This window comes from Cyprinodon variegatus, unplaced genomic scaffold (genome assembly GCF_000732505.1).
Source record: "Cyprinodon variegatus isolate N-32 unplaced genomic scaffold, C_variegatus-1.0 Scaffold21, whole genome shotgun sequence".
Taxonomy (NCBI): domain Eukaryota; kingdom Metazoa; phylum Chordata; class Actinopteri; order Cyprinodontiformes; family Cyprinodontidae; genus Cyprinodon; species Cyprinodon variegatus.
Window position 1 is genome coordinate 2,221,248 of NW_015150474.1, and position 17,469 is coordinate 2,238,716.

The 17,469-nt window shown below is 36.6% G+C and overlaps 2 protein-coding genes across 3 annotated transcripts in view; both read left to right on the plus strand.

The window, feature by feature from the left end:
* pcnx (pecanex homolog (Drosophila)) overlaps positions 1-1,476 on the plus strand; it is a 42,495-nt gene extending 41,019 nt beyond the window's left edge. For both annotated transcript variants that reach the window (XM_015390640.1, XM_015390648.1), the window contains exon 36: positions 361-1,476. In XM_015390640.1, coding sequence (XP_015246126.1) covers positions 361-501 — 141 coding nt within the window. In that variant the 3' untranslated portion in view covers positions 502-1,476. The remainder of the gene's footprint in view (positions 1-360) is intronic.
* Positions 1,477-6,699: 5,223 nt separating this feature from the next.
* On the plus strand, positions 6,700-16,862 carry lgmn (legumain). Its single transcript, XM_015389912.1, has 14 exons — positions 6,700-6,796; positions 7,097-7,262; positions 7,469-7,566; positions 9,926-10,007; positions 10,113-10,195; positions 10,301-10,376; positions 11,287-11,349; positions 11,452-11,518; positions 12,580-12,698; positions 14,040-14,129; positions 14,250-14,459; positions 14,545-14,715; positions 16,163-16,230; positions 16,431-16,862. Exons 2-14 carry the CDS (start codon positions 7,119-7,121, stop codon positions 16,471-16,473), a joined length of 1,314 nt encoding a protein of 437 aa, XP_015245398.1. The 5' UTR covers positions 6,700-6,796; positions 7,097-7,118; the 3' UTR covers positions 16,474-16,862.
* Positions 16,863-17,469: the final 607 nt, after the last annotated feature.

Here is a 17,469-nt window from a genome sequence, read left to right on the forward strand (position 1 = left end):
GGGGGGGAGATGTTCATGTTGCTGCGGTCTGCAGTCTGGACGCTAGATGTCTCTAAAAATTACACACTGTAGCTTTAATATTACTAAATTTTTGTGAGTAGATGTCTGATCATTTCTAAACAGGCTAATCATGCTAGGATTACCCTGATGTCAATGGTTTGTTGCTTATGCTCAACCCAGACTGAGAAATTGTTTAGTTTGCTTTTTATATCTTAAAATACATATGTGGCATAATTCATTATCTTTTTTTATGTAGCCTTCAAGTAAACTTTACATCTCCAGTTGGATTAAAGCACTGAAAAAAATGAATTTACTAGGCTGCTTTTTCTCACTGACCCGCCTCCTGTGTTGTCCCCGCAGGTGATTCACCGGTGGGTGCCTTGTAGCCGAGACCCAGCCAGTCGCTCCCATATCAACAAAACCATCCTGCTGGTACAGGTGGAAGATAAGCTAGTGCCCATTATTGAGACTGGGGTCATTGAGTTGGGTGCTGAGGTTTGAGACTATATGGAAAGCACACGCAGCCGCACACATGTCCTAGTGACAGCCAGACCCACTCCCATGGCTTTCAGCAGGGTGCAAAAAAGCCGCATTTAACGGGGAAACGGGAGCCTCCCCCCTCGCTCCCATTCCTTAGCGCTAAAGGGGAAAAGGAAGCCTGGGAAAAGTGCAAGCATGGGCAGAGTCTACATTTATCTACCATGCTTTACTGCTTCAACATACATCCACACTATCTGCCTTGAGCTGCATCTCAGAGATGCTGCCTGACGGTCAACAACCCGCCGACGGTTATTATTTGCTACTGGTGATTGATTTCTATGCATTGCATCCAGTTTTCTCAGATTTACGACAAACTGCAAGACGCTTGAGATTTATTTTCTTCTCTTATGTAAATCCTTTAAGAATTTGCCAAATAATTCTTTTGTTTATTGTTTGCCATGGTTTTATACAACTGAAAGCTTTCTTGTACTTTTTTTTTTGGGCTGCCAAGCCTGCAGATTGTTGTCATGTAGAACGGAGAAAAGAGCGCCGTTCCCAACCAACTCAGTTTGATTGTTGTCATTCCTTTTTTGTGGATTATTTTAATTTTTTAATTTTTTATTTTTTTTGCAAGATTAAGCTGCCTAAAGAAAAAAAAAACTTGCACTACTTTCTTTTGTTTTGTTCTTTTTTTACAGTGATGCACTACAATCTTTAGATCACTTTTTATTTGACTCTGAATGACCATGGTTACCGATGCCTTGGGGAATGACAAAATGCAATCATTATTCTGTTTTCTGACATTTTTATTTCAATTTTTTTCTGTTTGATAAACTTGAATATAACTTTTTACTGTATATGAATTTATCTATACATATATATATTTACACAAATATATATTATGTCTATATATAAAAGATTTTGTTTTGAATATTTATTACTGTGAACATAGTATTTACACTTTGTTGGATTGTTTTTTTTTTGGGACAAAGCTTAATGTATTAAGGACCATCGGTTGAAAACAAGATGCCACTTTTTTGATGGACTGTTTCACTATTTAACTTAATTTTTTTCTATATAAAGAAATAAAAAGTTTGATTTATTGCTCTCTTTATTGCATCTCCTAATTTTTTTATGGTGTTTTATTTATGAATTCAGGTGTTGATATTGATTTAAGAACAGTTTTACAGTAACTTTCAAAAACATTCTTACCACTTTAAATCTTTCCTATTTTGTCATGTTACAGCCTCAAACTTTATTTATTTGGGTTTTATCTGATTGAACAACAAAAAGTAGGGGATGAGACAGAATTTATTTGAGAAGCAAACTGGGTTTTATAAATGGTTACAAATAAAAATTAAAAATATTGCATGCTGTTTTTATCTTCCACCTTTTTAATTTTAACCCTGAAATAAGATCCCCTGTGGTTAGTTAAATAGAATAATTTCCATCTTAACTATCATACTAGGCAAGAGGGACTCTTATTGAAGAAGCAAACAAAACTAAAGGAACTGCATAAACCAAAGCTGCAGTTAGCCATCTGCTTAAGAAATCCTGCCTCTTTTAAATACCGTAGTTCATTTTTACGCAATGCTAAAAGTAAAAAGTTTTTAACATTTAGGAAAACATGAGAGTAAAACACATTAAATTCAGAATTTTTGGGGAAGGGGAGATGTGGGACACAGGAGAACAGTAGCAATAATTTCATGTTGGAGAATTCATCAGGCAGGTTTGAATGAACCCTTGTAAGGAAATATGTTAGAGAACAATATCCAATCAACCTATGTGAGCTTAAGTATTTTACAAAAAGATATACCAAGATCAAAAATTGCAGCAATAAATAGCCAACAGAAATTGTATTAAAAATGATTATGGATATATGTACAGGATTTTTACTCCTGTGATCTACAAATGTCTTGCCGTAAAAAAGTACAAACTGATGTTTAAAAAGACAAAATTATTCCTGCTGTTCAACACTTAACTTTACTCCTACATATCCATAACATTGCTAAAACTCCATGTTTTTATGTGTGTTTTTTTTGTTGTTGTTTTTTTTTGGGGGGGGGGCTTATCTTAAGTGTGATTTTAGTACATTTACACACGTCTTGTTCCTGGGAAACTATTATCTGAAGAACATTCTATCCACATTTCAGAGTAGCACTGATGTGAGAAACATCAATCATTTGTCAAAGGGTAATCTTTATCTTTATAAAGATTTTTTTAAGGCAGTGCTTAAGAATATATGATGAAAAGCAAAAGTGGTACAAACAGATCTACAGGTTAACAGAATGACAGCCAATTTTTTTTTTTTAAATGCTGGGTATTGCATTTTGCCCAAACGTTGGCTTCATGGATGTTTAGTGATTGCAACCAAACAGCAGATCTGAAGAACTGTTGTAGTCTGTTGGATTCCAAGAGCTTTTTAAAGTGGGACCCATTATTATTCACAAACCAACATTCTGAACAACAATGTGTCTTTTAAGTTCTGACACAGACATGGCAACTTCAAATTTGTTGTAAAAATTCAGAAAATTATTTTCATAAAATAAACGGCAACATTCAGTGTTTGATGCAAATGGCAATGGATTGCATTGATCGCTGTGATTCACTGCAGAGCTATGGTTGTGAAAATGTAGTGGAAGCCACCAGGGGACTGTCTTTGGTGGCCAAGATCAGTTATTTATAAGTTCAAACTTCCTTGTGTAAAAGGCATCAAAGTTAAATTAACAAAAGCAGAATTTCTGATCGATTTTTCTTGCTGTTATACTTACTCCTCCCTCCCTTGCTTATCACAGTTAGCAGAACAAGGGTCAAGCATTAGTATAAAGGTGTTCACCAATAGCGACTGTGTTTTACTGTTTGTGTGGTAGCATAGTTTGTTTCTTTTTAAAAGAAAAAGTTTTATATAGGCCTACATAGCAGCCATGTTGGATTTAGGGGATTAGATTTAGTAAAGAATAACAGAAATAAAAGTAAATTTTTGAATTTTACCACTGGAAACATACTGGTATGTGTTGTATCTTTGCTCCTTGGGAATACTTCATACACTAAAGGCAGTTGGGCTCCTCTTTGGTTTACAGAACCAAATTACATTTGAACAAAAAAAAGTCAACTACATTAAGTTATTATTCCTATATGACACAACTACAATCTAATTAGTTTAATTTGATTCATTAAGTTTCATAGACTTGTACTTTAAAAGTCTTTGGCACAGCGTAGTGCTAGTCAGAGGTGTGAAAAGTATTTATGTTTATAAAACACTTTTGTAGACGTTAGAGTATCATCTGCAGCTTGTTTACTCAAGTAAAAGTGTAAAAATACCATTCTTAAAATTACCTTAAAGTATAAAATTTGAAGAATTGCAGGAAAAATTGTTAAGGGCAGAAGCTTTAAACCTTTCACTGATTACTACAATACCTTATTAAAGTAACAATGCTGGATGATACATTTGTTGTAGTATAATTTTAACTTTAAATCATCTTGAAAAACAATTTATTTTGTTATGTGGTAAACAACTACCGGTAGTTGGTTCAGTACTGAGTCCAACAACAAGGAAGTTAGTTTTATGGATAAAATCATTTATTGTGATAGTTTTTATTTAAATACCAACAGGCCATAACGAAAATAGCTTAAACTAAGCAAAACTAACAAATCTGTTTTTGAATGTAAGGCATAGAGAGTGGAGATAATTGCAAAAACATTTAGCGAGTAGAAGTAAAAAATTATCTGAAAAATAATTACTCCAGTAAAGTATAGATAGCCAACATTTCTACGTAAGTACGGTAACAAAGTATTTGCACTTTGTTGCTTGACACCTCTGGTGCTAGTAAAGCTTAAAAATTACAATTGCTGAACAAGGATTTAGTCATGTGGTCAACATAGACAGGCCCGGTTTACAATAGGGAAGTGTGGTTTACTTAGTGTGAATTTTTTTTTTTTTTTTATCCCAATGTGTCAGCAAAAGCCTTATTAACAATCATGAGTTTATTATATGATCATCAACATATACATATTTTCAATGTTACAAAGGTTATAAGGTCTTGTTCACGATTCCAATAACACTATTGGCTGGAAATGCTGATTTCCAAAATATTTCACTGAGTGGTCTATAAAGTGTTAATTGGGTATAGAAAAACAATGTATGGATATCTGGCATTTGTTTCACCTCAAGTGTTAAATTTTGTAAGAATTTGGTTCATGCTTCTCTGACCAATTTTTTAGGGGTAGGAATGCTGCAAATATGTCAAATTGTTGTTGTTTTCAACCCAACAGTTTTTAGAGTGAAACTGACCTTAAAAACCTACATAGGTTACACATACACAAGATCCTAAATTAGGTCCTCCTGCTCTGACCATTATTTCGTGATATACTCATAATGATCTTCCAGAGGCCAGTATAGACGTTGGTGAGAGATGACACAGCTGTTTTTATCAATGCCAAAAATCCTTAAGTGCAAGAAGTATTTATTCATTATTCCTTACACACATAGAGAATGTTAAATGTGAAAACTGGAGCCTAGGTGGAAGTTCAACTGAAGAAACTCATTGCTTTTCCTACATCCACCTGCAACACAGCGAATCAGCTTTGAACCATACCTCCACGAAAGCCAATCAGCATCCAAAGTTCATCTTAAAAGGCCTCCCATACGCACCTTTCTGCTCCTGTGTGCAGGCGGCGGATGCACTGCCTGACTTCATTGAGATGACACAGTTTCAACCCACTTCCAGCCCCTTCTCCACCATCATGCCATGTTGAGTCTGGTTCTGCCAGAGGTTTCTTCCCAATGGGAAGTTTTTCCTCTCCACTGTCGCTTCATGCTTGCTCATCATGGACAGGTTCTCTCAACCTGTGTTATCCAAGCTGGACTTCCATCTTCCAGGTCCCGGAGTAAGGCTCTGGTATCAGCTCACATAATCCACTGGATCTCCCAATAAAGCTCAGCATACCGTCAAACTAACCAGCAGTCTACAGACTGAATAACTTCATCTATATCCATCTACCACCAGTTTCAGGCCTGGGGGGGAAACAGACCTATTCTTTGCTCCTGTTCATGCATATCTATCAAAATTCAGCGTCAGACAAAGTAATTGTATCAATACATTTCTTCTAATTGTCTTTTCTCTTCGTGTGAGTTTTTCAGATTGAAATATTATATGGTTAGGTAAAACAAACAATCAAAAAAAAAAAAAATAAAAATAACCATACAGGCTTCAACATTTTCCTGGAAAATAAAGAGCTGAAACCAGTTAAATAATTCAGATCCTCAGTTCCCAAAATTGCTGCTCTTCACTAATTAGTCATGTCAAGAACACACAGAGAGCAATAAACATCAGATATCTAGTAGAAGTTACAGGTATGATGATCTAATGCCAGCCCTTCAGCTTTGTTACTGCATAATTATCTGTCTCCAGCACCTTACATCTCTTAAAGTCGTAACATACCGGACAAAAAAATCATGCATTAGGCACTCCTTTAAAACGTAAGAGTGATATAAGCTGTCATTGCTATTAAAACCTCAAATCTGCCCTTTAGCCAAACTATCTCCAATCTAAAAAAAAAAAAAAAAAATCATTAAAAAAAGACAGGCAGCCTAGTAGGATTATGTGAAGTGACATGTCATGTAAAGGGAAATTGTTCCAAAATTTGCAAAGAAGTGTTCTTTGTGGGTTTTCTTTCTCTTCTCTTTAGGGAATGATCCAGCTATCGCTGTGGTTTAAATTATAACCAAAAGTGTGACTCACCAGTCTTGTGATCATGTTTAAGTGCAACAACAGACAAGGAAAAAACGACTGAATATTGCTGAGTATTTACAAAACTGTTGTTGGACATACCTTGTGCAACTTAAAGTGACATATGCGATGTTCTAGTGTCTCTATCTCTTTATTTATTGTTCATTTTATAAACCTGTTGTAAATAAAATGTCATATAACTGTAAATAATAGCTTTTTTGGCGAGATGTCACCACTTAATCTTGGAGATACATCCATCAAATGTGTAATAAGGTCGTTATTATTATGCCACCCTTGTTTCCCATAAAGGCCATTTTTTGTACATCTTTAGATGGATTCGTCTTTCGATTTATACTTTTTACTGTGTTTGTTCAATTATATATTTTTCAGTTTTTGTTCTTTAATCTGCTCTTGTTTTTTTCAATCACATGATCGTTTACAGTGTAGCCCCGCCCAGCGAGCGCATTGATTGGCTGGCGTCGATGGCCATTCTTCCCGACGTCCCTTATAAAGCTGATCCCGTCAGCCGTTTGGGATGTGCTAACTGATGCGCTGCTCTCACTACCACCTCAGCTAAGACATTAAAGGTAATTAGATATGATTTTGTGTTCTTTTTGTCATCAAATAACATTTTTCATATGTTATAAATGTTGTAGGTTTTATTATGTTCATTTTTATGAGGTTAGAGTGTCGCTGCTGCGTCCCTTCGGTTTTAGCTAGCTTCCCAGCATCATGTGACACACAGGCATCAGGTGTCCTGTTAAAGTGTCAATGTAACTTTAACCCTCCATATTTGTGCCACTTTTCTGTCAAGGCGGGGTTATTTGTCTCACTCTAAGGGTAAAGTTTCTAAAAAGTGCTTTTATTCCTGCTACTCATCCATACAGGGCTTCTGTAACAGACATAATAATGCGTCAGTCGGTGCAGCTCGCGCTGCTTGGCCTCTGTGCAGCGCTGGTTGTCGGGTATCCGTTCCCGGAGGAGGAGGACTCTGCAAAACACTGGGTGCTCATCGTGGCCGGATCTAATGGCTGGTACAACTACAGGCACCAGGTAAGAGATGTAGCTTTCTGCCACATCGGAAAGTGTGCATGACTCATGCTTTTTTCCTTATAACCCGCATTCACCCCAGATAACACACATATTGAACTTCAGATAAGCTCCCTTCCCCTTTTAATCGAAGCTATCCAAGCCCCTAAGAAGCTCATAGTGCATCGATGAGCTACTAACATGCAGGAGCATTTGTTTTCCTCTCCCAGGCCGACGCCTGCCATGCCTACCAGATAGTCCACAAAAATGGCATCCCTGATGAGCAGATTGTGGTCATGATGTATGATGACTTGGCAGAAAATGATCAGTGAGTTGGCATTTTTTGTTTTTCTACAGTGCTATACACTTCTCCTTTCTCCTGCAGAGTTAAGAAACGTTATTTATTCCACAAATACATTTATTAGTAAGTTATAACACTAAAAATGACTATTCAGATAGGTTTTTAGTTTATAGATTTACATCTAGTGTTCTCATACTGGCGCAACTACCACTGGTGGAATTTGTGCAGGTTTTATGTACTTTGAGGAAATCATTTTAGTATTAGTATAAACCTATTAAATGTTTAGAAGGGGAAGACGGTGATCTGGACACAAGAGCTGGTAGATGTTTAATGGTGATGCATTTCGTGCTCTCAAATGGTTCAGCGGCATGTTCACTTGTGTAGAGCCAAGTGCAACTACTCAGCAAAATAAATAATCAGATCTTGCTTATTAACTTTGTTTTTATGAATTCAAAACACATTGGATTATAGGAAATTTCTTTTTTTTCTTTTATTTTATTTTATTTGATCTTAAACATAGAAATTTAAAAAGTAAGAAAACTAAATGTAATTATACCATGATCCCTCAACCAATCCTGCAATGCTGTGATTTTATTTCCATACAACATAATACTGCCCCTTAAAAAGTCAAATTCTTGTTGTAAAACATTTTCTCTCATAAAAACAAACTTAAAACTAACGTAAATGTTTTAGAGTGAATAATAACCCAAAAGTAGTTAGAACCAGCTTTTTAAACTGCATTATATTTAGTGTTTGCTCATTAGCATAATATCTCATCTTTAATGTGATTGTCTGGTCCAAGTGAATAGAAAAGAAAACAGTAAACATATAATCAGGTGTAAATAGGCCTAAAAGATTAGTAGATGTTATAATAGCCCCAGAACAAAATCTCATGCAATGACATTTATGACAAAGATTTGAAACAAAGATGTATCAATGATCTGTTGTGACCAATTTTATTGCTACAAAAACAAAAAGCAACATATTGATCATTATGCTTGTTACTTCTGCAATGGATATAATATAAATAGATAAAACAGTTTCAATTTTTTATTTTTTTTAAAGTAAACTTGCTTATTACACATTATATTTGCTCTGAATAGGCTAACAGTTATTACAGGCCAACTTTTATCTGAATAATTCATCAGGTTTTTGCTTTAGGTTGGCAGCTTCCAGTTTGCTGTTTAACAGACGTGCACATCAATGCTCATTTTTATTTTGAAATCCAGGATAATTAAAAAGATGTTTCATACCTTGAGATCAAAAACCAGCCCAAACCAAATGGAAAATTACAAAAATGACTTTTAGAGGTGCAGTAAATATCAAGAACTAAAAGTCTGCAGCCGACTGAAATGTGATGATAAAGATCGATAAAGTCGAGTCTTACAATCGGGTCACAGTTAGAGAAGAGAAGTTGGGACATTTCGAGACAACTATTGGAATGTTTCATGTATTAGCTGCAGTTTTGTAGGGAGTTTGTTACATGTTTATAAATGACAAGATAGAAAAAAAAAAAGCCCCGCCTCCCTGATACTGTTGCATGCCAGCTTTGTTGCGTTAATCATAAACTAGGTTAAGGAAAGTCACGAGGAAACACCGGCTGTGCTTCCTTAGAAATCAGTTGGACCTGACGTAAGGGAAAGAAGTGCAGAGGTTTTTCCTGATCCGCAGCAGCCTGGATACAAGCGTTTAATCCAGCAGCTGAAGTTTGAAGAAGGGATTTCATTAAAAGACAGAAAAACCTAAACAGAACTTTGTCTTTTAACACATTTGTTAATCAGGTTTAAAAAACGAGTTTTATTTTTAATTAGACATTTTGTTTTTGCACAGTCAGTTGTAAATCAAGGTCAATGTTGTAAATATTTAAAAGAGAAGATAAATCAAACTGGTTTTCAATTATATTGATAAAATCTGTTTCCTTAACTACAGCCCTTGTTGACAGACATGTTTATTTAAGCCACACGATAAGTTCAACATGATAACCTATGAGTGATCTGGACGGCAGGCAGATTGTTGTTTTACACCTACTTGTCTCCAGAAAGTGGGTGAAGAGGCTGAAGTTTTATTCTGGATTATGCTTCAATATGGCTGATGTTTTTTCTAAAGGCCTGCCAGATTAATAAATAATAAGCAGAGCAAACAGGAATTCACCTAGATCCTCATATTTGTTCTCTTTTGTTGAAACATCATTTCAGGAATAGAGATCTGGGAGTGGAAACAAAATATTAGCTCATTATACTGTGGTGCTTGTATGAAAGCTAAATCGCTGTAGTTTTCACTTGCTTTGTCAAGTGAATGGTCATTTTCAACCATTTTCCTTTTAGGCTTTAAAGTCCTTACTCAGCCATATCCACTTCCTTCCTCTCAACTCTGTTTAACTTTGCAGGAATCCCACCCCTGGAGTTCTGATTAACAAACCGAACGGCACAGATGTCTACAAAGGAGTGCCTAAAGACTACACTGGGGATGTGAGTCATAGGGGACAAACATTTGTGCAAAGATTAGCAATTTGTTTATATATTTTTTTTGTTAAAGTCAAACTATGTTAACTCTTTGTTTTATGTCCATGGCAGGCTGTGACCCCTCAGAACTTCTTGGCTGTGTTGAGTGGAGACGCCTCAAAAGTCAAAGGTGGTTCTGGGAAGGTGTTAAAGAGGCAAGTGATAAACAGAAGGATGAAACCCCACACACCAGCAAAACTGGTTTACCTGGTTTATTGCTGTGTTTTTACTTTGTCACATTGTTTTCTTTCTTTTCATAGTGGTCCCAATGATCATGTGTTTGTGTACTTCACTGACCACGGCGCACCTGGTATTCTGGCCTTTCCTAATGATGACGTGAGGATTTTTTATTTTTATTTTGTTGCACACATGTAAAATAAGGTAGAAACAGGAACCTCTTTGTTCATTGTTGACAGATATTGATGGGTCCGTTTTATTTGGACATGCTTTATGATAAGATACGTCCTTTTTAGCCTTGCTACCGTAAATATTCAATAATAAATTCTTTAGGGAGCAAAAGCAACTCCTGTTGCTATCAAACAGAGGTTTTACTTATACTTATGATGTTTTGACAGACTTTCGACAATCTTTATTTGTTCTAAGCACAGTAAGAACGACAATAACACTCTCCTCATGTGTGTTGTGAGAATGTTGATCATCAACATTTCTAACGTTCAAAGGCACCAAAAAAAAAAAAAAAACACAGTACATTTACTGCACTTTGTTCCTACTTCCTGTTAGCTCTGTCTGCTGCCTGATGGAAACACAAACTTGTCTCCACATGCCTTAGAAAATAGCTTGTTATATCTCTGCACTTTCTCTGACTTCATACTGGATTAAGCAGCCACTTTTTAGTCTTCCTTACTCAGTGTCACCTTCAGTAACAAAGAGTTAATGCAGTCAGGTAGTTGTCAGTTAGGTGCATTCAGTGCTTGGAAAAATTTCATTTTTCAGGCTTTCCAAAACAAAGTTTTGATCATTTATCTTTCTTTAGATAAGGGTTTAGATAAGGATTTCAAGTTAGTTTATTTATATTCTCAACTTGAATAAGGTTAGCTTAGTTGCTACTGACCTTGCAACTTTTAACCGTTTTCCTTGACGCAAAAATTCTCTAACGTTGGAGATAAATAACTATTTATGCAGATTTTCTGGTCAATATTCACTTAACACGTGTTTTTCTGTCAGAAACTACAGTTATGGTGTGATGTGGAACAGTTTCAGTCAAATATTCCTCTTGTTTTTTCAGCTTCAAGTCGATGATCTCCAGAATACCATCCAGTACATGCGTAAGAATAAGAAGTACAAAAAGGTAAGTGGAGAGGGGGCGACAGGTGGGCAAATAAATTCTCTTTAGGCGGTAGCTGCCGTGCAGGATTATCGGGTTATATCACCTATTTGTTATCTTTCATAGATGGTGTTTTATATTGAAGCCTGTGAGTCTGGGTCAATGATGAACCACCTGCCTGATGACATCGATGGTGAGCTGAGCTTTACGCCTCTATCTAGTGAAACTGTAATGATAGAAAAGCAGAAAATTGCTTTGACTCAGTGAAAGTAATGTGGTCGGTTTCTTCATACTGTAACAATTCTCACATCCTTTTTGCCGTGTAGACTAAACCGTGATCAGCCCTGTGGCATGTGAGGCTCCGCTTTTAGCCTTTTATTCCTTAATCATGTCTTTCTAAACTTTGTGAGATCAGCGTTACAGGTTGTGGTCAATGCTAAGCATCGTTAGCCTCTCCAGTGAGTGGCATCATGTGATAAGCATAACATGATTGAAGTGCAAAGGTCGAGGTTCAATGTTTTATCATGCCTCTTCTAAGAAATCAACACATTCTTCTGATTAAATTAAAATTTTGTTTCTAGAGCACCTTTTAAATTCACTAGAAACATTTGGCACCGATTTCTGCTGGAAGCTGAAATGGATTCATCAGATAAAAATACATAAAATCGGTTTAGCTGTCGGTCTGGTTGTTCTTCCAATCTTTTGGTTCTGTTTTCAGCAGAATAAAAAATTAATGGGGGGGGGGTTGTAGAGACACTCTGGTAATGTTCACAGCGATTTTTCTGGCAGAGGATATAGATGAGGAATCAGTCGTTGCCTTTTATTAAAGTATTCTGACTTTTTCAGATGTTACAGTTTCAAACCACAAAGATATTTTTTTCTCCAGTTTCTAAGGTTTCATGTTCCTTTAATGGGAAGTTAGTGTCTGAAATGTTGCTGCTCATTGACAGTGAGCTGGCTAATAGGCAGCTTTTCTCATATTAGCACAAAATAAAATAGGCTACAGGAAGTTTTATATTTACAGCATTTAAATTAAATACAAGTTATTTGTTATTCATTTATGTCTTGAATTTATATCAGAAAAATCTTAAAGGTATTCTTTTCTATTGAGTGGACTTTGCAGAAGTCCTGGTTGATATTTCTAAACTGTGAGTTCTACAAATCAGTGCCAGCTCCCCTCACTGACTTCTGCAGAGCACTGATGTCTGCCATACTACAGCTGTATCACTATGACCTAAAACCTGTGTGTTTCAGTTTACGCCACCACCGCAGCCAACCCGCACGAGTCCTCATACGCCTGCTACTATGATGAGAGCAGGGATACCTACCTGGGTGACTGGTACAGCGTCAACTGGATGGAGGACTCTGATGCGGTGCGTAAGGAAGCTGCCAAGCTGTAACATTTTTTTTTTTTACAGAAAGGGAAAGGTTTTTCAGTTGTCAGCTTCTTTTCTAAAAGTTTTTATTTCCTGCTTTTCTGCAGCTCAAAAGTTAACTATTGAGAATATACAGATGAAACCTTTTTTCTTCATAGACTTTTAAAAAAAGACAAATATCGTCTGACTTTGTGTTAAATGAAGATTGGGGGTCAGTTAAGATTTTGAATTATGTTAAGAATACAAATTATGTCTATTTGCTAAATGCCAAAATATAAAAATATAAAGAGCAGATATTTTTTAACTGTCTTTGAGTTAAAAAGTCTATTCCCCCCTAATCTTGCTCCATTTTATGAAGTGTACCCGTCCCTCTTGTAGCAAAACAGGCCCACATCATCATGCTGCCACCCTCTTACTTTTAAGCTTTGACTTTAGCTTGATTTATGCTTGATAAATCGGCATGGCCAAAATATGTCATATTAGCTTCCACACCCTTTGCATGCTGTCTGTGTGGACAGATTTTTCGCACGGAACACCCAGGAAAATGTGTAACTATGCGGATAGCTCCACACGGAACAACATGATGGATGAGCGACAGCTTAATATCACCATGATGGTGGAAAAAAGATGTGTTTTCTACTTCCTCATGTAGTCTGTTGCAAGTATGGTGGTCCCTGTAGTCGGCCAGAATATTAGCTAGAGGGGTGAAAGCCGCATGTATTATAAAAGCTGCAAACATATCTGCTCCCACTGCACTGATTTCACTGTGGAAAATGTTTTTGCTCTTTTCTGAGTTCATTTCACACCCACCATTTCTATCCTTCTCCTGAAATCATCCGCTGAGTAGTTTTCTTCTTATTCTTCCCCCCATGATGTCTCAGAAAATAGAAATGTGACTGTACTGCTGTCTTCAAACTCCAAACACTCCAAACCAACATGTATGCCTACCTATTAATACAATCTTTATTAATAGGTAATAAGAATGAAAATGTTTTGCTTTTTTAAACAGAAATGCAAATATCTGGTTTCAGATGTTTGCTGTATGAAAAAATACACCTTCTGCCCACAAACACCTGTTTGCAGATAAGCAGGAAAGGGAAGTGGTGAATTTTGAAATAGCAGCTGCAGGAGGTTGCTTTTGAAAAGAAGAATGATATCTCAGATAAAAGGGCCTGCTGTAGTAAATAAAAAAAACAAACCCAGAAACCTCAACAACAACATGTACTGTATATGAGAACAGGTTCTAGGAGATGAAATGGTTAAATTACAAATGAGGTTAATTAAGGGGAAATCTCTTCTTCCTCATGTGATCATGTGTGTCTGACATTGGGCTTCTAGGAGGACCTGACAAAGGAGACTTTGATGAAGCAGTTCAAGATCGTCAGGAGCGAAACCAACACCAGCCACGTCCAGCAGTATGGCAACAAGGTTAGAACAAGAAGTTAAAAGTCTTTGCAGTTTTTAGCCATTCTGCCTATGATGACGTTGCAGAAACTGCTTTATTTCCTTCTCTTATTATTTTTTCTTCTTTTTTTTTTTCGACCGCAGACTATGGGCCATATGAAGGTTGTGCAGTTTCAGGGAAATCCAAAAACATACAGGCCACCCACTGTTCAGGTGACCCCCCAACCAATCACAAATAAGGATCTCACCCCAAGCCCTGACGTTCCTCTGGCTATTCTGAAGAGGAAGCTCATGTCCTCCAATGATATCAGAGCTGCAAGGGCCCTGCTGTCAGAGATAAGCTCCCACCTCAAGGTAGAGAATTAAGACTCCAGCACTCATGGCGGTCTAAACTGATCACTAATGGCTGTCTGTTGCTGCTGTGTCCCTTTGAGTTCAGGTCAGGGAGACTTTGGCTGAAACTATGCGTCAGATAGTTGAGAAGGTGACTGGCAGCACGCTGACGACTGAGGAGGTCCTGAACGAAAGATCCGAACTCTTCCAACATCAGTGCTACAAGTTGGCAAACAATCACTACAAACACAACTGCTTCAACTGGCACAAATCTGAGGTAAGCGCTTTTCCACCACGGAACCCAGATCAGGTGCTGGTGCTGATCCAGGTTCACTTTTTTGTGGTGAACGAGTCACGTTTCTCAGATTCTTTAGAAATGAGTGACCAAAACTCTTTCACGTGTCCAAAGTTTGCTTCTGCTTCCCAAGAGGAAATGCGTGTTTTGACATTGAACATAGAGCTGCTTTTAATCCAAAAACTGATGGGAGGAGAGAAGCATGACTCAGTCAGCTGAAGAGGAGCATCTCAGTCTTTATATGAATGATTTTTCTGAGTGTTTAGTTTTCAGGTTTATTCACAGAATGTTGTTGAGATAAAGATCCCATTCCGTCGTTGAATGCCAGGAATGTGAAATATGTCGGGAAAGCCTCCATGCTCCAGCTGCTGCGTATAACTGAGATATAAATATCATCAAATACAAATACAGGCGTCAGGGGAATCTATAACACGGTCGGTTTTAGTATGTGCCATACTACATACTTTTCTGAACAATTTTATTGCTTTAGAAATGTTTGGTTTTAAAAAATTTTCACGAAAGGAAATACAGAGAAAATAAAGTGTTGATGCTTTTTAAAAGAGACTTTTTTGTTCGTCCAACTCAGGTCTACGGTCAACTAAAACTAATAAAAGGGTAAAAACTAGAATTAACACTTTTGTTAACTGAAAAAAAACCATATAAAGTAGAAATTTCAGAAAAATTGAAAACAAACTGAAACTGTTACAGGAATTTACAAAAATAATTAAAGCTTTCTAAATTTGTGTCCTAATCATAATGCATTAATTTGAGTTTTAGTTTCTGGTTGCAGCTTTTGCCTTTTTTTTTTTTTTTTTTTTCCACATTACATTAGCAGATGTTGTTGCAGCCATCTGTCCATATCTGGGATTTTATTTTTATTTTTTTATTTTTTTAGAAGTCAAGAGTAAATAAAACAATTACATTTCAAAACTATCCCTGGTCACAAATGCTTTTGTTTTTCATTTGAAATAGATGGATTGAACAGGAGAGATTTAAAGCTGGGGATTTTATTTTATAACTTAACCCTGAATCATGAAGGCAGTTGGTTCTAATGACTTTCATCAAGGAGTCTGAGTAAAAGGGGGGATTTAAATGTGGTGAAATAAAAAAAACATACACAACATACTGAAATACCAGTTCATGTTGAACTTTAAGAATAAATCCCCTACAGTTCCTTCTGTTTGAGTTTGTGCCTATGCAGTGACGTAGTATGAATATTAAGAACAACTACCTGTGAATGTAAATACTCATTACATAGACTTTTATTCAACTTCAGTACTTTCCCTAAAGGCTTCAATTAAAATCTCTCCCCCTGGAAGTTTCTGACCTTTCTGTTGCCAGTAGGAAACCAGAATTTGGCTGATCTTCAAGGGAAACAGAGACTGGGGACATTTCTGACATGTGATGTTCTGCTGTCCTTCCCTTTTAGTTTGAATACGCACTGAGGCACCTGTACGCTCTGGTGAACCTGTGTGAGAGGGGTTACCCTACAGAGAGGTAAGGTCTACTTCCTTGTTTGTTAAACCACTTTTGCATTAGAACTGTTATTTTTAATGGGAAACCCAGCCGGTAACCACTCAGCTCTTTGATTCCTGTGTATTCATCCTATCCATAATGTCCATTCCATATAACTGAAATTAGATTTAACACGACATGTGGAACTTTGTGTAATTTTGAGGCGTTTTCTTGCTTTCCAGAATCCTGATGGCCATGGACTCAGTGTGCCCCTTCAGTGGGTAAAAAGCACTTGTGTAAAACCATTTTGGCCTCAAATTAAACTGCTTTTCCACACCGGAGGAGCAGAGAAACCAAGCTTCAATTTGCACTGCTGGGAATCCAAGGAGCTGACATCATCATGTCATGAACACACTATTACACGTTTCTACCATGTTTGATCTTCCTGAGAGGGTTTTTTTTTACGCTTTATGATGAGATGCACTGTCACTGTGAAGAGTTTGTTGATGTTTTACTGCTTCTTCTTGCTTTTTTTTTTTTTTTAAGAATATAAGACAATTATAACAGACTGTCAAATTGAATGTGTCATTAGTGTTTGATTGAGATTTAAAGAATGAACTCCAAACATAAAGGTTTGCTTTTCTTGAGAGATTTTGATTTTAAATAAAATTTGACAAACAAAACCTGCTTTTTGTTTGTTTTCTTTTTAACTTTGGAATGTTATTCTATCCTATCAGCAGTTTTCTTTTAGTTGAACATATAAAAGTCTCCAAATTGGCTCAAACGACGAATGAGATTTAGATATTTCAGCATCTTCAGGGTGATTCATATCTGGATTATTTTGGGACAAAACCACCAATGTACAGAATTAGAAGAAAGGTTGGTTAATTATTCTACTACAAAGTTAGATTATTAAATATATAGCGCCTAATCACAAAGAATGAAATATGAAAAACAATTCTCTTTATGGGTGGTTAAAGCTACCTCCATTTGGTTCAAACACCCTTTAAATCCTGATAACCCTCGGGTTTTGAAATAAATGTCATCAGGTTTTCTGCCCATTTTTTTCCTAAGGTTTAGTCTGAAATTAGAAAGCTGTTTGACACTTTCGCTGTATCATCCATTTGAATTTAGAGTTGTAAGCAATGGGATAAAAATGAGCTTCCTTAATGATTATAAAAGCAACCAAATCCAAAGAAGTGGGTTCCAGTCTCAGCTGGTCGTCCCTCTGGCTCTGCCATGTTGTTCACTGCTCCGTTCCTCATTCCCCTTACTAGGGAG

What these genes read in the sequence shown, in the direction of transcription:
- lgmn (XM_015389912.1), top strand. Translation starts at nt 7,119, where the DNA reads ATGCGTCAGTCGGTGCAGCTCGCGCTGCTTGGCCTCTGTGCAGCGCTG. An exon ending in TGGCCTTTCCTAATGATGAC is followed by an intron (nt 10,377 to 11,286) that starts GTGAGGATTTTT and finishes TTGTTTTTTCAG; the next exon opens with CTTCAAGTCGATGATCTCCA. An exon ending in AGATAAGCTCCCACCTCAAG is followed by an intron (nt 14,460 to 14,544) that starts GTAGAGAATTAA and finishes CTTTGAGTTCAG; the next exon opens with GTCAGGGAGACTTTGGCTGA.